Source organism: Staurois parvus, unplaced genomic scaffold (assembly GCF_062004578.1).
Source record: "Staurois parvus isolate SC_StPar_1 unplaced genomic scaffold, SC_StPar_1.0 ptg000187l, whole genome shotgun sequence".
Taxonomy (NCBI): domain Eukaryota; kingdom Metazoa; phylum Chordata; class Amphibia; order Anura; family Ranidae; genus Staurois; species Staurois parvus.
The window spans coordinates 4,686,478-4,706,662 of record NW_028317983.1 but is presented as its reverse complement, the minus strand read 5'-3'; the positions used below and the strand labels follow the sequence as shown (position 1 = coordinate 4,706,662).

The following is a 20,185-nucleotide window of genomic DNA, read 5'->3' as shown; positions in this document are numbered from 1 at the left end:
AATCAGAGTGAACAACTTCAGTACAGGAGGGGAGAAAGAGCATTCACCTGTCAATCAGCTGCCAGGCATAGGACAGGTCACCCACAATCTGCATGGTTATGAGCACCTCCTCTTTGATATTAATGGTGCGAATCATCTGATGCAGAAATTTCCTGGTGTCAGCCAGGAACTGGCAAACCTGAAGGTTACTCTCCAGCTGGTGAAACTCCTGAACCTACAGAAAGAGATAATAAGAAAAACAATGTAAGAATGTTACCACTAACCTTATATAATATCCAATTTGGTGTTATTTGCAGCTTCTCTTTCTCGTATTGTGATCTGCAGCAGCATAAAGGTTTCACAACAAATTTTGAAAAATCCAGTAATTGAAGGAAGAAGAGTGGTGGTGCTCCTTGTACATTGCCTGCAGTGGCTATTTTTTGGTCTGATACAAGACAATTTTGGTAATGGACTTCATTTATGCATATAATTAACTGTTTTATCATCCTAAAAATGAACACCATGCAAAAGTACAGCCTGTATGTGTAAAGTTTCATTAACATTTAGGCCTGCTGCATAAATGAAGTCCACGACCAACAACGCCACCATCAGCCCCACCCCGCAAGCCAGAGTACTACGTGTCATCCTAGACTCCAATCTGTCTTTCCAGCCCCAGGTCCAATCGCTGACAAACTCATGTAGACTCCACCTCTGCAACATCTCCAAAATACGTTCGTTCCTAACCCCGGAAACTACTAAGCTACTCATTCACTCTCTTATTATATCACAACTTGACTACTGCAACTCCCTCCTCACCGGCTTACCTCACCGCAGGCTATCCCCGCTTCAGTCTATCCTGAATACTGCGGCCAGACTCATCCACCTTACCAACCGCTCCGTATCCGCCACCCCCCTCTGCCAATCCCTCCACTGGCTTCCGATTGCCCAACCGATAAAATTCAAAATGCTAACATTGACGTACAAAGCTATTCATAATACTGCCCTAAACTACATCACCGACCTGATATCCAAATACCACCCAAAACCTCCTACTCTCTAGCTCCCATGCCCGTCTCCAGGGCTTTCCCCATCCTCTGGAACTCCCTACCCCAACCCATCAGATTATCACCTAATCTCCTCACCTTTAGGCACACCCTGAAAACCCATCTCTTCAGGGAAGCCTACCCCACCCTCAGCTAATTGCCGATCTCCTCCACTCTTCCTACCACTCCATCCCCCACAGCTATTTCCTCCTGTACCACTATCCCCTCCCTCCTAGATTGTAAGCTCCAAGGAGCAGGGCCCTCGAACCCCTCGTGTATTGCACTGTATTGTTACTGTACTGTCTCGTGTACGGTCTCCCATTATAATGTACAGTGCTGAGCAAACTGTTGGTGCTATATAAATCCTGTATAATAATAATACCAAAAAGGTCTCGTATCAGAACAAAAAATAGCCACTGCAGGCAATGTGCAAGGAGCACCACCACTCTTCTTCCCTCAATTAATAGTTTTTTTTTTGGTAATGGACTTCATTTATGCAGGAGGACTAAATGTTAATGAAACTTTACACATACATGCTGTACTTTTGCTTGGTGTTAATTTTTAAGATGATAAAACAATTAATAGCTACAATAAAAATTTAGGTAAGGGAGCAAAGAATTCACACTGTGTGAATATTTATGTATTATTTTATTCATTTCAGGTACTTATATAGCGACGTCAATTGACGCAGCGCTTTGCATACTGTACATATATAGTACACTCACATCAGTCCCTAACCCTCAAGGGGCGTACAATCTAAGGTCCCTAACTCACATTCATACATACACATACTAGGGACAATTTAGACAGGAGGCAATTAAGCTACCAGCATGTCTTTGGAGTGTGGAAGGAAACCGGAGTACCCGGAGGCACAGGGAGAACATGCAAACTCCAGGCAGGTGGTGCTGTGGTTGGGTTTTCGAACCAGTGACCCTAGTACTGCCAGGCAGAATTGCTAACCATTAAGCCACTGTGCTGCCCCACAGGTGTGTTAGCGCTTCCACCATCTCACATCCCAACTCCGCCTGCTGCTCAGACTCATAGGCTGCCAAAGCCTCAGGTAGCAGAAATCACAAGAGGAGAGGCTGGCAATCAGAATGGCATCCAACAATGGTTATCATTTATTGCTAAAACATGTATAACAGCTGTAAAACAGCCAATGCTTTTTGGCCATCAGGCCTTAAAATTCACACTAGTGTGTGTTGGTAAAGTGTTGCTGGCAAGCCATGTACGCTTGCCGCATTGAAGCATCTGCAAAGGCTTTTGAAAATAGATCGTATTTTAGCCAGACCTGCTACTTAACAAATCAATTTAACAAAACCTCCTGCTCAATATTTACTTGTTAGGCTTTATTTGCATGGGAGTTTTAGCACGGAGCAAATGGCAACGGCAGGAATCTGCTGCTGTTTTTGGACACCCGTGAGCAGCTAGTTACGGCTGCTGAGTCCGTACACTTTAACCTCCCTACCGGTCTGATTATGTCCATATTTCTGTGCTCAAAGCAGGACATTTTTTTGCATGGAAATATGTATTTTTTTTTTTCTTGTAGGCCTGTAATTTTTAGGAATAACTCACTTAAATCTGTTCGAACAAGAGTCTAGTAAACACCCCGGGTATGTTACAATTTGAAACACGAAATCATAAATTATAATTTAATAAATAATCATAAAAAATAATAATATAATAATAAATTTAATTCAATAATATAATCAAACCAAAAACAATGAAATTTGAAATATAGCGCCAAGTTCACACATCACTGAGCAAAGTCGCAAAATCGTTTTCAGTGTCTGATGACGAATTTTTCCACGAATCATTATCACTCAATTCTGCAAGTGGCTCTAATTTACTATCGCTGTTCTCTAGCTGGTCTAAATCCGCTTTTGACCTAAAAAGGGACGCTTTTTGGACGCCATGGACATTCCTCAGTTTCCAGGCAGAAAGAACAGTAAAAATGCAGGCAGGGCGCCGGACAAAGCACTCGGGACAAAATGTATGTGAAATGGTTTGATACAGTAATGTTCTACTATGTGATTTTAGTGAACGTCACTTTTTGTCATTTTCAAATTTCCCGCCTTTCTGTCCCCCGTACGTCCCGATGCTCGCAGGGGACGGAACCTAGATGACAGATGCTGGCATCCGCCCGAGGACATTGCTGGGGACACTGCAGGAGGGATATCGCGGGAGCGCAGGACAAGGTAAGTGACCGAGGGATCCCGGAGCAGCGCCGCATGGTAAGCCCGAGTGTAGCTCGGGGTTACCGCTTGTGGTACTGAAACTTTACCCCGACCTACACTCGGGAATACCTCCAGGGAGGTTAATAACAGGTTGAAATCCAGTAGCGATAACCGCTGGTTGTACAAACAGCCACAAATAGCTGTGGCTACCAGGAACCAGACATTAAAATTTACGAACTGGGCGAACGCAGCTAGCCACTCACAGGTGACAAAAACAGCAGCAGGAATCAGCAGATTCCTGTTGCTACCATTTGTACCGGGCCAAAGCACCCATGCAAATGTAGCCTTAGCTCTAGGTTTAATCAAGCTACCAATTCTGGAACAGAGGGGGTCATGTGTGTATTGGGGCACAGTCTATGTTTAGATAGACCTACTGATTGGCTATACAACTGTATCACTCCTAGGTGTTCTGTGATCGGACAAGGGGGAGGTCCTGACATTCACCCGCTCCTTCCCTCCCCCTGTTCAATCACAGAACACGTTGTATTCTGTGAATAAAAAACATTACATTTTATGAATGGATTGAGAGAGAAAGTAGGGGGGGAAGTAAACAACACTATCCTGCACTGTACAAGCACTGAATTAAAGTCTTAGAGCTGGAAGATCAAAACTGACATCAGTATCTTGCATGAATACAACTTAGATTTTTAGCATCCTCAACTGTCATCTGCATGTATATGCAGCATTGAAGGTAACTTAGCTGAACCAAAAACAAAAAAAAGCAAAAAAAAAAAAAAGCACTGTGAAAGTAGGAGAAAACGACTTATCTGCACACCTAGTGTACAGCAGCTATGCTACATGGCATTAATGGATTTCAGGCCTGCTTGAAGGGCAGCAACTAATGAAGGTGAATAGATGATCCTGGGCAGCAAAAGTACTGGCTGCAAAAACCACCCACTCCTTCAGAGCATCTGCAAAAAGGAATAGCTGGAACTCAAACCTCTTCCAAAGCCTGTATGAGCTGCACAGTCTTCCGTCCTGCTGCTGTAGAATCATCATAGCCCAGGGACTGGATTTGTTTGGAGATCTCGCGAAACCAGGCCTGCAGGTTCTCTACAGAAGGACAGAAGGTCAGTGTTTGAGAAACAGTTTGATCATCCTTTTCAGAACTTAAAGCTGAATTTCAGGAATTGAGCTACTTTGTGGAAAGGGAAGGCACACAATGAGTTAAGTACAAGGAGCTGCATGATATCTCCTGGGCTTATCTCTTTTATTTACATCTGACAGTTTTATTACATTCCCAGAAGAGGAGCCCAATGCTGATGCTTCAGGTCCAAGCATCTTCAACATTAGAGTTGGTGCAGCTGCTCTGCCCGCTCATCCCCTTCTCTTGCCCAATCACAGAGGCCTTTGTATTTTATGAAATCATTCACAAAATACAAAGGCTTCACTGAATGGGCATCAGAGGTGGGGGGCGGGCATAGCTGCTCTGTGCACCTCTTTTTCCTCTCTCACAGCCCGGAGTGTAAGAGTATACACCGGTAGAGCCATAAACCTGTCAAATATAAAACAAATAAAGATACGTTCAGGAGATGTCATGCACCTTGTTGGACTTGACTCATAGTGTACTTGCACTTTTTACAAAGTGGCTGAATTCCTGGAATTCATCTTTAAATTTTTGTTCCGAGGACACTGATGCTTTTTTCTTGGCAATCTGGCCAAAGTTGTTTTCTTATTTCAGTGGGTCCTTCAGTATAGTCTGCCAAAAAACATAGCTGTTCACAATATCTCTGTTTCATGCCACACCCTCCATCTGCCACCCCATCTGCCCAGCTGAACAACCAGTGACATCACCCGTATAACTTCTTGGGATTCCACCAGGACCACTTGACCCAGTTGAATGCAACAAACAATAGTCCATGCAATGGTTCAATGATTGCAATGATTGACAGTGGAAAGGAAGGGCATCTTCTATGATGACCACCTTGTCCTGCACATGAGCCATATCCATCTGCTGGAATCATTGCATTCTGCACTTTACAACTTCTAAAAGTTTTTAATAATCAAAGCTAAGCAGTAAATATTCCCCTGGTCTTCATACCACAATAACTACAGAGAACCGTTTTAATAAAAAAAAACCTATTGTCTGAAATCCTACCAGCTTCCCAAAGGGCTAGTGTTGACAGGAAAATGCAGCTTGCATTTTTTTTTTTTTAATTCTTTATTTAGTTGGACATTGAGCATATACAAGGGAGTACCCTCACACAGTAAACAATAAGGAAAATCCATATACATTTCCAGAAACATATACACGCACTACATGGCACAACATATCACAGTGTTCCAGTAATCAGGAATATTAGGCTAGATACAAGTTGTCTGTTACATATAACTACTCTAAGGCCACTCATACAGGAAATGTAGGGCGATGAGCCTGTAATACTCAAAGTCTAACAAACTTTTATATTTGAAAACAGAGAATCGGTCCATTATGGGACCAAGGAAGAAAAAATTTAAAAAGTAGGTGGAAAAAAATGTTACCTTCTTAACTTTCTGGGAAGGGGAGGAAAAAGGAAAAAAAAAAGGGGGGGAGGAGAGACGAGACAGAGAGGACGGAGTGGGGACACAACAAGAGTACTGGAGGCAGATCTGGGGGGTGAAGGGGCAGAGTAGCACAGGGCTCCTTTTACTCCTCCCCCAAAGACCAGTCTTAGGGTTCAATGTCTAACCTACAGAAAGTAATGTCGAGGAGGACTCAATCATGCTCGAGGGAAGAGGGCGCCACATTCATATATTGTGCCAAGAAAGTTAACATCATCCAAGGCCGCCACGTCTCCCGAAAAAATCTTCCTTATTGTTAAGGGAGGCAGTTAGGATTTCCATTGAATTCATTTCATTCAACTTCACAAACCAGTGACCCATAGTTGGGGGTGGAGATTTGCTTCCACAGATCTGGAATGCATGCCCGTGCCACATTCAGAAGATGAACTGTCAGGGAGCGTCTATAGCGACGTAATGGTACCGAGTAGAGATGGAGGTAGGCCAATGGGTCTGTTCCCAAATTCCTCACGGCCTTCCAGAACTGATTCAGCAAAGGACATTGCCAGCATATATGCTGTAAAGTGCCCTCTTCCCTCTGACAATGCCAACACAAACTGGAGACTGAGGGGTAAAATTTGTTTAGTAGCACCGGGACAGAAGTTTGTATCCCTGCTCTTGGAAACGATTAGCTATCAAGGATTAATGAGCTAATTGAATGATCTGGTTCACTTGTTCTTCCAAAAAGGACATCGGCAGGTCAGCCTCCCATTTGCGCACGTAGGAAGGGACAAAAGTCTCCTCTGGCATGTTCAACATTTTATATAATATTGATAGAAGGTGAGGCGTATACTTCTTTGTGGCACAATGCAGCTGGCATTTGACAGCCAGTGTATGCATTTGTTTAATTTTGCCCACGAGAGCTTGCAAAGCATTGCACCCATGATCAGTGGATCGTGGGTGCAATGGCAGGCTCCTGCACACTCTTCTTCCTCTGCACAGTTTTTCTAGAAAGCTGGAAGAATTGTCAATGGACTATGAGTACACTGATTACCACACTTGTACTCCACTGAAACTACAAGCTCGGCTGCTACAGTGGGAAATTTTAAATGTGACAGAGGCTGAGAAGAGAAGAACCTCCTGCATGCTGTTACAGGAGGGGGCGCGTAGGAGCATATTACCCTAAATACGGGTGTAACATGTATCATAATCTAAAAAGTGTTTTTTTTTTTTCATTCTCTTCCCCCTCTATCGGTTATGAAAAGCATGGCAATAGTTTAGATCAGCCATTTTCAAACAGGGTGGCTTCTACTTTCTTCAAGGGTGCCTTGGAAAAAATACTGCCAGTGTCCCAAAAGCCACTGATGTAATTGGTTGATAATGAGGACGTTGGGCCCTTGTACAGCATCCTTGTTTGATTTCCCCCCCACCCCTCTTCGTCAGTATTGCGTCCACGTTAGCTGTGTAAGGGAGAGAAACACTTGAGAAAAAATGCTGGAATACTTGTCAGTAGTGCAAAGGTGTATTTGCTTTGTAAGAATAAATCACCTCCAATGTTGGGTGTTCTACCTGTTTGGATGCTACTGCAATATGTATTATTAGTTTCATTTGTTTCATTTTAGAATAGGGTGCCTTGAGATTGTGCAGATGTATAAACGGGGCCTAATCTGGACAGAGAAACATTGGTTTAGATAATACCACCTGTCCGAAGTGGGGAAAAAAGTACTGTGGATAGGACAATACAATTGTCCCATAACATGCAGGAATGTCTTCTATCACCTCCCAAACCATTAGGGTCATATGATGTTGCAAGAGCGGCAACAGTGTCTTACCATTCTTCTCCACTCTGGTAAGAGGCTTCACCCCGGAAAATACATCAGCCAGTTCCGTCATACGTTCTGAACCTTCCTTCTTATAGTTCTCCCACTTGGCCTGTTTCTCAGACAACATCTGCTTAAACATCTGTAGGGAGAGAAATCAAGAAACACTTACCTCTTCAGGGATGCTTCTCCCTATTTATTTAACTGGACTAATACCAATTTGATTATATATATATATATATATATATATATATATATATATATATATATATATATATATATATATATATATACATACATACACACACACTACAAACTCCACATATTGCCTACTCAGCATGCATAAATTAGGAAGCTACAGTATGGGCACTGGATTGTTTAAGCAACTGTTCCAGTTTAATCTTAGAGCTGGTATAAAAAAAATAGTTTTTTCTTTTAAGCAGCTCTCCAGAGAGTGACAGCCGTAGGTCAGCAAGTGTCTCAGATCAACTAATGTGCAAGAAGGAAAGTGGCAAACATGTGATGTGAAAGTCTAGAGGTGTGAAAGTCTAGAACAGGGGTCTTCAAATTTTTTAAACAGGGGCTGGTTCATGGACCTTCACACTGTTGGGGTGCTGGACTATAGTTTTAAAAACATATGAACAAATTCCACACATATCTTACTTGTAGTGCAAAAAAACAATACAATATTTAAAATGCATTGTACTCTGTAACGCACTGGACTCCGCAATGCACTGTACACTAACGTACTGGATACCAAATGCACTGTACTGTGTAACGCACTAGACACCGCAATGCACTGTACTCTGTAATGCACTGTACACTAACGCACTGGACACCGCAATGCACTGTACACTAACGCACTGGACACCACAATGCACTGTACTCTGTAATGCACTGTACACTAACGCACTGGACACCGCAATGCACTGTACACTGTAACGCACTGGACACCACGATGCACTGTACACTAACGTACTGGATACCAAATGCACTGTACTGTGTAACGCACTAGACACCACAATGCACTGTACTCTGTAATGCACTGTACACTAACGCACTGGACACCGCAATGCACTGTACACTAACGCACTGGACACCACAATGCACTGTACTCTGTAATGCACTGTACACTAACGCACTGGACACCGCAATGCACTGTACACTAACGTACTGGATACCAAATGCACTGTACTGTGTAACGTACTGGACACCGCAATGCACTGCACGCAGTAACACACTGGACACCGCAAAGCACTGTACGCTGTAACGCACTGGATACAAAATGCATTGTACACTGTAACGTACTGGACACCATCATGCACTGTAACGCACTGGACACCACAAAGCACTGTACGCTGTAACGCACTGGATACAAAATGCATTGTACACTGTAACGTACTGGACACCACCATGCACTGTACTTTGTAACGCACTGGACACCGCAATGCATTGTACACTGCAACGCAAAGTACACTAACGCACTGTACACTGCAATGCACTGTACACTGTACTGCACTGGACACCGCAATGCACTGTACTTTGTAACGTACTGGACACCAAATGCACTGTACACTGTAACGTACTGGACACCGCAATGCATTGTACCTGGTGCCTTGTGTAATCCTCTCCTTTTGCTTCTCAGGCTGCAGCAGGTGAAATCAGGGACTTTCATGCTGCCTAGCTATTTGCCAGTCCGCTTTTTTTTTTCCCCCAGCAGGCCGGATAAAATGCTTTGGGGGGCCGTATTCGGCCTGCAGGCCGTAGTTTGAGGACCCCTGGTCTAGAAGTTCACAGATGCTGAAGAGTAATTCTGTTGCCCGAACCAACTTCTGGAGAAGATCCTTTTCACCTTTTACTGCCCAAATTACTTCCATGATCATGCAATCTATCAGTCCAGTATACTGTATATACACACTTCAAAAGTCTAGAATACACATAGTAAGAACTTATACACCTGTGATTTATATATTGAGCTACACCCTTTAAGTGTTCATTTTGTTTGTATCCCCTTTGAAGGAAATTAATTGCAGTTTTTTTATAAAATGTCTTTATTGTCTGCAAGGATAACTAATGAATAATTAAAATTTTCCAACATTTCATTTTAGTAAAATTGAAAATACTGTACATGAATACAATCATTGCCAGACAGAGTCACTAAGGGCCCCCTGTGCAAGAATAATTCCTTCTACCTCCCCACATTCAACTGTGGACCGTGCCCTTCTAACATTCTATCACAGAAGCACCAACTATGAAATTATTTGTAAGAGAAAGATTTTACACAGAAATGGCATAAAACACTTGTTTATAAATGTAAATAAAATTGAACATGTGACCAATGTGAAAGCCAGTCATAGTGATCACATGAGCGCCAACCTCTGACTTCCAATGTTAACAACTCCTTAAAGGGCTGGCTGCAAGGGGGCAAAACCCAAATAAACTTTCAGTTTAAAGGATATGTTCAATATGTTACATGTTCCACCTGCTTTTAGGATGTAATACGTATCATGTTCCAGATTCTGCAGACTCCCCCACCAATCCCCCCTCCTTTTGACAGCGGGCGAGGAATCCTCTCCCCGCACCCACTGTCACAATTTGAAAATAATGGGGCCCTGCTGGACTCCACCCACTTGTCCACGTCATTCATTCATTCACAGTTTCCTGTGAATGAATGCCTACAAGTACTGTCAGTTGTTGCAGCTGATTGGAGTTCTCAATGAACTGCCAGGACACTGGTAAGTGCTCTGGTAGTCCATTGATACTGCTTGCCCCACAAGATATGGGCAGACGGGTATGCTGAGAGTGTGCAGGAGCCTAAGACTGGCCATAGACGGGCCTTTTATCGGCCGAATTGTCGGCCGATAAACGAAAAATCGGTCGTTGCTGCCATGGATGCTGCCACCAATGCTTACAAAAAACGGCCGTTTTTCGTGGATTTTCCAGCATGACTGATAAAAAGAAATGAGAAGATCTGCGAAAAACACCGTTGCCCCACTAACGGTGTGAATATCAGCTGATTTTTCCTTTGGACGAAAATTTGGCCGATAAACGACCAGTCTATGGCTTGTATAAGATTGCAGCGATCAGCTGATCGCAGTGCAATGCTCTGCAGGGTCCTTCGAAAGAAATAATAAATGCACATTTTTTTTACCTGCAAAATATGTGCATTTTTTTTTTTTTTTAAGTGGAACTTATCTTTTAAATCAGATAAACACATTCGAGGTGCATCAAAACCATATGGTGTGCAAAGTCTTACAATTCATTGTCCTTAGAAAGCAGCCACTGCATGCTATAGAGAACTCTCGCTTTCTGTAGAGAAGAGCCAGAACTAGAACTGTCCAATCAGTAAGGAGCATGAGCTTTGCCGATTGCCGAGCTATAGGTCAGAGATCATTGCTTTCAAACAGAGTAGAAGTGTCCTTCTCTATAGAATGCTGGCAAGGACAGGCTCTTTTACTCAGACTGTGACTGCTTCGCAAAGACATAAATGTAATAGTTTGCACACCTTTTGTTTTTGCACCCAGAATTCTGATTTCAACTGAAAGTTCAGCTGGGCTTTAATTCAATCCAATGCAGCAGTGAGATTTTCATGGTTAACAATAAACCCAAAGAATGGACAGTGTTACCTCCTTCAAGATGAATTCAAACTGAGCGGTGTCCAGCAGAAGTTGGAACAAGATCTTGGAGTTGTACTTTGATTCAGCCAAGACCTGGTCTTTGACCTGTCGAAGACGTTTGTTGTTCGGGTCATAGGCTGCAATAGATACATTTATTTAATCAAAGTAATGGACACAATAGGCATATCTCTCTAACAAAATGAATGTCCTCACAAGACAGTTCAAGGATGACAAAGCAGACCTGCCTAGCTGTCTGGCTGTCTCTGGTTATAATGCTGGTCTCTGGTTACAATGCTTTCTAAGTTACTTTTCTGGAACAAAAGTGCACCAAAGTATTGAGACCAGAGAATTAGCAATGCAGAAAGGCACCTAGAATCTAAGGTTGGACAAAATGATGGAAACTTTGGGTAAAAAAAAAAAAATTGTTACCAAATTAGGTGTTGGACTGCTTTTGGCATCTAAGACAGACAGAATTCTTCTGGGAATTGACAAATATAACTCTTGGATGGTGGAGAATGGAATCTGATATCACTTTTCATGCAAAAATCGTTCCAGTTCCTGCAGAGATGCCAGAAGCAGAAAACGAGTCCGAACCAAAATTGACCATAGTGGCTCTATGATATTGAGGTCTGGTGACTGCGGCCCCAAAGAAAGGTGTGAGATTTCCTCAACATGCTTATCAAACCACGATTTGACAACACTAGCTGTGTGAATCAGAGCATTATCGTCTTGGTAAATGGCGCTGTCTTCGGAAAACAATGTCTGCACCATTGGGTGTATATGGTCAGCCAAAATTTGTACATGGTAGCTGGGAGTGACTCTACCTTTCAAGGTGAAGATGGGGCCTGCAGAATACCAAGATATGGCTGCCCAAACAAAGATGGCACCACCACCATTTACCTTAGATTGAGCTCTGCTGTCACTTTTGCAGCAGTTGCTTTCTTACTCTGGGTCACAATTCTGCGCAAAGTCCTTTTGTGCCTTTCACTCATTTGACCATGTTGACCGCGCTTACGCTTATCAGACGACATGTTTCTGGAAACTGTATTTGCCGTCATAACCTTTAGTGCTGAACTTCACGACACGGCAAATAAATTGGCAACTTCAGTCACAGAGGCTCCAGCTAAGCGGCACCAACAATTTGCCCTCTTTGAAGCTCAGTAAGCTCTGACATGACTATCACACAGCGGAAGCAAAAGAAAGTTACATCACTTCCACTTTCAACATGAAACATGTCTTCACTTTCACACGGGAAAATCATGTAGTGTTTACATTTTCTTTTGTCCAATCCCTGCATTTCATAAGTTAAGCAGGACTTTTATTTCACTATGACAAAGAGGTTTTAACCCTTGTAATTTCATTACACAGAGGGGGAGATTTACTAAAACTGGAGCGCTCAGAATCTGTTGCAGCTGTGCATGGTATCCAATCAGCTTCTAACTTTAGCTTGTTCAATAAAACTTGGAAGCGGATGGGATTCTATGAAGTGCTGCACCAGATTTTGCACTCTCCAGTTTTAGTAAAAAAAAACCAAAAAAAAAAACCACACAACTCCGGAGTGTGAATTTATTTGTAAAGTTTCAAATATCTCTAATGTCAGTGCTACACAAATTAGAATAAAACAAGCATTTTGAATTGATTGAAATATTGTCAGACCTGAGTACTAACACAAGCAGGTTGAAGCCCCCAAAAGGTGTCCTTTAACCACTTGCCCTCCAGAGGATTTACCCCCCTTCCTGACCAGGCCATTTCTTGAGCTGTGTTACTTTACGGCGCTGTGTTACTTTAACTGACAATTGCGCAGTCATGCAACGCTGCACCCAAATGAAATTTACATCCTTTTTTTCCCACAAATTGAGCTTTCTTTTGGTGGTATTTGATCGCCTATGAGTTTTTAATTGTTTGCTATAAAAAAAAAAAAAAAAGCTGACACTTTTGAGAAAAAAAAACAATATATTTGACTTTTTGCTATTAAATATGTCCAATAAAAACATTTAAAACATCAAATTGCATCATAAATTTAGGCCAAAATGCATTCTGCTACATGTCTTTGCTAAAAAAAAAATCCTAATACGTGTAAATGAATTGGTTTACATGAAAGGTATAACGTTACAAATGGTGGTATACATATTGGAATGTTGTTAATTTTTTTTTTACTAGTAATGGAGGCGATCAGTGACTTATAGTGGGACTGTGGGACTGCAGCGGGCTTCCTGACACTGGGAGGGAACTGACTTTGTGTCACTGACATCCATACAGTGCTAATAAAAAGTACTGACACTGTACTAATGACACTGGGCAGGAAGAGGTTAACATCTGGGGTGATCAAAGGGTTAACTGTGTGTCGTTTCACTATGGGGGCTGTGTGTGTGCTTCACTGTGAGCACACTGCTTTGTATGGCTCTGCTATGCAGATCCATGCAAAGCAGTGTGCAGGAGCTGACAGGGGAGAGATCTGTGTTGTTTATACACAGGTCTCTCCCCCCATCGGAGATACTCGGCGATCACCGGGTGCCGTCGAGTAATCACCGGCCGGGACCCGGTGATTAACAGCAGAGGCTGCGAATGGCCAGAAATGCCAAATCCTGTATATATACACGTGATTTTGCACACTAATGCCGCCCTGTACCAGTATTTCTGCTACAGGGTGGAGGGGAAGCAGTTAATAATCTGAAACACTTACCCGAATCTGCCGTGTGAAGCATCAGCCACCTGATGGCGACGTTGCAGTCACGAAGGCAGTTTAGCAGCTTGGGGATATTATCCAGGACAAATTCCTCTCTCAGGAAACCCTCCTTCAGGAACTGCTGGACCTGTGGATGCAGGCGCTCTACAATAGCTGCATAGCGACATGCCTGATGAAAACAAGAATGGAGCAACACTGAAGTAGAATTAAACGCAAAACTTTTTCCCCCCCTATTTTGGATAGAGTAAGGGGAGGTTAGAACCCTTTTATAGCCATCTGTGTCCCATTGTGAAGATTTCCCTTCACTTCCTGTCTCATAGCCAAAACAGGAAGTGAGAGAGAATTTCTTTCAAAAAGGGAAACCCTGGTTGTCACTGTAACCAGTGTTCCTTGTTGAAAGATTTCCCTTCTACTACTGTTCGGAGGATAGCGTAGAATTTGTGAATGTATTTTTATTTTACTTTTGCTAAAAACGTTAAACAGGACAAATAGAGAGGGTGAATCTCCCTAATGGAAACACAGACAACAATAAAATCTGACAAATGTTCTAATCCAAAACTTAAAAAAAAAAAAAAAAAGTTTTTATACTTTAACATTTTCAAATTATTACTAATATAGCCTTAGCAGTTAGTATTTAACCCTTTTAAAATCGAAGGTTATTGATAGATGCCTAGGCCAAACTTTGCAAGATCAGCAAGCATTGTTTAGCTTAATCACTAATAAAACTGCATATATATATATATATATATATATATATATATATATATATATATATATGGTTTAAGCTTTTTTTGTTAAACTATTTAAAAAAAAAAAAAAAAAAAAAAACACAACATGCTTTTTTCCCTCCAAATTTGGAAAAAAAATGTATGCTCTTTAAAAAAGAGAAGTATGGGAATACAAAAAAATAAAACACACATACTCACCTCCCTGGTGCAGCATCGTTGTGTGATGCTGCAGCTGTCCCCCGCCAGATGTAATCCTGAGAACAGAGTGATCAAATGACTGCTAATAGTGCAGTTCTCTGTCCATGCTGAGCAGGGAGTGGTAACTGTCAGTCTGAGCTCTGTGCTCTGCCCATCCAGCTCCCAGTAGAGCCCTGGGCCGGAGAGGGGGCGGGAGTGGCTGGCTCAGGCTCTCGGCGGTGTGCTGTGAGATTGAGCCAGTTGCTGATCAGGCACCTGAGTGGATCATGACATTGTTGGGATCCTGATCAACAGTACAGAACAAAAATCTCCTGCGCATAAGTCTTGGTTCAGTATAGAAGCAAATAATCACACATGGTCTTGCTATTCTCAAGGACTGGGGATGTCCCGTGATCACAACAACAAGAAAGGGAAAAAAAAGGGCGCACTAACTTAGTGCATTATCTTAAGGATTTTTATTGTAAAAAAAAAAAAACAAAAAAAAAAAAAAAGTGAAATATTACTCACAAACATATAGGAAAAGCACACTTCAAGTCACAGATCCGTGGCCGGACACAACAGTTTCCCAGACCAAGGGGGTACCTCACCAGGGGAACCTGAAGGCTGATGCAATTCAAAGGATGTCCTTCTTCCTCAGAGCCTCAGAGGAAGAAGGACATCCTTCGAAACCGGTAAGCCTTCAGGGTCCCCGGCGAGGTCCCTCCTAGGTGTGAAAGACTGTTCTATTTGGCCATGGATGTGTGGATTGAAGTGTGCTTTTCCTATTTGTTTGTGAGTAATATTTTACCTTCTTTACAATAAAAATCCTTAAGATACTGCACTAGGTTGGTGCGCTCTATTTTTTCCCTTTATTGTTGGGATCTGTCTAAATGATTAAAAGATAAAGAATTCTACTCTTTCAAAATGAACAGGCCCTAAAACTAGGACCTTTTAGTCTAGCTCACAGGAATGTACACGTAAATTTGAACCTTGATGGTCAGCCTTAGAATAAGCATGAAAACACTGCCCGCAGTCCTACCTGCTCTTTGATATTTGGCAGATCCAAGGTGTAGTTCAGAGCAGTCTTTGCAGCCTTGTATGGCTCCCATGCCTCCATTAGATTTATGGTGATCCCCATATAAATACTGATGACCTGTGCAAAAAAAAAGAAAACAAAAAGGGTTAGAAGTGTTGAAAACCGGATTTGAAGTAGAACTGAAATTGTACTTTCTAGTGGAACAAAAAATTTGACTAAAAGCTCCTTATATTTTCCCTTACATCAAGGATTAGTGAAAATAAAAGAAGTACTAAAACAGGGTGCTGGGGTGTTTTCAGGAAGCTATGTACAGCACCCTGCAGACCCCTCCTACCCCAAGCTATGATCTGCCTGCATTTCATAAAGAAACACAGAGACCCAATGATGGGAAAGAGGGTTTTTTTTGAGAATCCTATAATGTCCCTATAGACTGGCCTTTTGTCAACCTTTTCAACACAGATGAATCCTTGAAATATCTTTCTGGTATCAGGGAACCCCTGCTAAAAATGACTATAACTACATGATACATTAGTGTGATGGTCAGTGGGAAGAAAGCTCCTTATACTTGCAGCCATTGGGAAGAATGTCCCCCTACAGATAACTAAACAGACCAACGGTGTCTGTGGGAACTTATCTAAGAGGCAGATATTGCTCATTGCTCAAATAACCCCTAGCTACCTCTTGAGGAACCTTAGGGTTCCATGGAACACTGGTTAAGAGACCCTGCTTAGACTGTCTCTGACTTCAGTTTTCTATCCAAGGAGCAAAGCTGTAAACAGTTTCTCACACCTGATCCAAATCTAAAAATGTAACTCAATTTGCATTACTGTTGGTAAAATAAAAAATAATGGTGCCCAACAAAAACAGGTTGGGTATATCAGTGTACATACAAAATTAAAAAAAAAAGGGTCATTACGACAGGAAGAATAACCCTTCCAGTTATGGGCAACAATAAAAATAACTGTACAGAGGTTGGAAAAAAAAAAACAATAAAAAATATTTACCTACCTAGACTGTAACTTACCCAATTATCAGGGAAATATTTGTCCACTATTTCCCTCATCTTGGCTTGATGGGTGTGTAGGGTGGATGGGTGGAAGTACAGGATCACGTACAGCATTGCAGCCTGAGTGGCAAGGGCAGTACTGCGGTGTTCAGGCAATGGATAGGCTGAGACCTAATAGAAAACACAGGACTTGCAGCATGACAAGGTATGAAGGCTGTCAATAAAGAAAAATTGGGCTGCAATGGGGTCTGCCATCACCTATAGCTAAGAAGCAAAATATGGTATGTTTAACCTCCCAAAGCCAAGACATTTTACCAACAAGGGGTAATGAAACAATAATTAAAAGTACAGTATCTAAACCTGGAACAAGAATGTTATATATTGCATTTTACTAGTTCTAGATATGGTAGCTGCTTAAACAAATGCTCACTTACCATATTGTATCTATGGAAAAGCAGCATAAAACATAAAAGGAAAGAAACCACCCTGAGTGCTGCAAACCATCAAGACCCGACAGTCCCCATAGTAGAAGTAGCATCAGCCCCACTCTGTCCAGACCACGCTCCCAACGAGTTTCGCCCTGCTCACAGGACTTAGTCATGCAAGAGAGCAGGGCAAAACACGTTGGAGGGGAGCGTAGCCTGGATGGAACTAGGCTGAGGCTGCTTCTACTATAGTAACTGTTGGGTTCTGATGGTCTGTGGCACTCAGAGTTGTTTCTTTCCTTTATTACCTGCATTGAGCAGGACAGGTTCTCCCCAACCTGCACCCTCAGCATGAGCCACTTGAGCGGCACCCCTAGTTATGTAGGGGTTTTGTTACTTAGGAGTTATGTAGTTCCACAGCATGAACAGGAAAAGGAAAGCACTGGTTTCTAGCAAGATCAAAAAGCATTTTTTAAATTATTTGAACAGACTTATTTTTTAAACAAATCAAAAAGGGAGCAAATAAGAGACATTCATCTTTATGGTTTATATATCCTTTAAAGTGGATCCTTCACTTTGGGCAAGGTCCTTTTATTTAATCTGGACTCCCACCCCGCTTCGTTAAATGCTGCACAAAAAGAGCACGCACGCACGCACGCACACACACACACGGGAAACCTAAGTATACCACCTACGTTTTTTCTTCCCACCGGGTTTGGTTTTAGCTAAGGGGGGGGGGGGGGACGACCTTGAATAAGAGGACCTTGTGATTGGTGTACAAGGTCTGGTTTTAACCATTTACTTAATTCATATGACACTGGCATGAAGATGGATTAGAAAATAAAGAAAACTCTGCCCATCCGTTTAAAGAAATTGAGGTAAACCCATCACAAGATTCAAAGTCTAATCTTAGCGGCTGTGGGAAAATATCAGCAGTTCTTTGAATGTGTGATATATCAGACCTAAAGTGTTCTCCTTACCTGATTATAAATATCATCAGATCTCAGTCTGCCAATCACCATGCTGATGAATGTTTCACTAATAGGCACTCGACTGAAGTAGCTTTCAGGGTAATTCAGGGGGCGTTTGGATCCTGGCTGGCTGGAATAGCCTGTACTACGCAGAAGCTTACATATATCATCCATGTTCGAGTCCGCAGAAGATCTGGCAGCACTGAATATGAATGAACAGAATTAAGTCACCAAACTGATCACATAGTTACAGCCTGAAATTGCACAGATAACCCAAATGATGTAATCTTGAGATTCTGCATAACATAGTGCCGTCGATCTAACACTCGCCGCTCCTCATTGGAGACAGCAGAGTGTTTTCTTCATCACGGTGTTGCTGCTCTTTCATTGTCCAATCAGCAGGCTGGGGTGTCCAGTGACCTAACTGTATTACCTATTTGCAATGCAGAAAAATGTGAGGTCACAGACCTGACTATGCGATTTAGAAGTAGTGTCCATCACTGCACTGAAAACAATTAAACACTGTTGTTTGGGATAGAGGATACAAAGCTCAAACCTTCACAGAATTAACTGAGGCACTGGATACTGTGATATAGTAATGCTACCAATCAGACCAACAATTAGATCCGATGCGAACTGTAGCGGCAGGGATCAGAGAATCCTACTGCAACTATCTGCCGTTCACTATAATGACAAATCGGCAGCGGACACAGCTATTCACTGCTCTCTGCACAGCCAGCACGTTTTGTGCACCAAGCAGTGATCACCACAGATAATTTCTGGCTGTGCAGAGAGTGGCGAGTAGCTGCGGTCGCTGGTGACCAGTCATTATAGCGAATGGGGCCAGTGGGCACACCTGATCGTGATAATTGCTGAAGGTTGCAGCAGGGACTGCTGCTACAATTCACACTGGCCCTCATAATGTGAATGTAGCCTAAAGAGTCCAATATCAGAGACAGAATGTGGCAAGATCATCAGACTGAAAATATAAACATAAGGCAGACTTACCTGTATCTGTAGTAAGACACCAGCATCCTCTCCCGGACCTCCCCTTCAATCTTCTGGTCGATTACCAGCAGCATCACCCCATACAGGTACAAAGCTTCACACTATGTATCAGAAAGCAGATAGGTTAGTTCATTTCAGAGACATGTAGAGTTACAAATATTTGCCCCCTTCCTGATTTGTTTTTTGCATATCTGTCACACTTAAATGATTCAAATCGTCAAAAAAAAATGTTATTACACAAAGATAGCCTGAGTAAATACAAAATGCTGTTTTTAAATGAAGATTTCATTTATTAAAGGGAAAAAGTGCCCAAACCTACCTGGCCCTGTGTGAAAAAGTAATTCCCCTCCTTTGCTAAATCATGAATAAACTGTGATTAAATACATATTTTGGAAAGCGGAGTTAAATTTCACTTGCCACACCCAGGCCTGATTATTGCCAGATCTGTTGAATCTAGAAATCACTTAAATAGAAGTTGTCTGACAAAGTGAAGCATGCTAAAATATCTGAAAAAGCAACACATGTCAAGGTCTAGAAAAAATTCAAGAACAAATGAGAAACAATGTATTTGACATGTATCAGCCTAAAATGGGTTACAAAGCCATTTCTAAGGCTTTGGGACTTCAGCTACCCATGGTGAAAGCCATTATCAACAAATGGAGAACATTTGGAATTGTGGCGAACCTTCCCAGGAGTGGCCAGCCTATCAAATTTACTCCAAGAGCACAAAGACAACTCATCCAGGAGGTCATAAAGGAACCCCAAAACAACAGCTAAAGAACTGCAGGCCTCACTTGCCTCAGTGAAGGTCAGTGTTCATGATTCAACAATAAGAGAGAGACTGGGCAAAAAAGGCCTCCATGGGAGAGTTCCAAGGCGAGAGCCACTGCTGACCAAAAAGAACAGAAAGGCTCATCTCACATTTGCCAAAAAACATCTTATTATCCTCAAGATTTTAGGCCAAATATTTTGTG

The 20,185-nt window shown here is 42.2% G+C and overlaps 1 protein-coding gene across 1 annotated transcript in view; it reads right to left on the bottom strand.

The window, feature by feature from the left end:
* WASHC5 (WASH complex subunit 5) overlaps window positions 1-20,185 on the bottom strand; it is a 90,052-nt gene that overhangs the window by 49,274 nt on the left and 20,593 nt on the right. The window contains exons 5-13 of the mRNA XM_089677509.1: window positions 19,212-19,312; window positions 18,213-18,405; window positions 16,826-16,978; window positions 15,805-15,918; window positions 13,858-14,029; window positions 11,184-11,311; window positions 7,570-7,699; window positions 4,200-4,312; window positions 48-214 (exon numbers count right to left, since the gene is read on the bottom strand). Coding sequence (XP_089533635.1) covers window positions 48-214; window positions 4,200-4,312; window positions 7,570-7,699; window positions 11,184-11,311; window positions 13,858-14,029; window positions 15,805-15,918; window positions 16,826-16,978; window positions 18,213-18,405; window positions 19,212-19,312 — 1,271 coding nt within the window. The remainder of the gene's footprint in view (window positions 1-47; window positions 215-4,199; window positions 4,313-7,569; window positions 7,700-11,183; window positions 11,312-13,857; window positions 14,030-15,804; window positions 15,919-16,825; window positions 16,979-18,212; window positions 18,406-19,211; window positions 19,313-20,185) is intronic.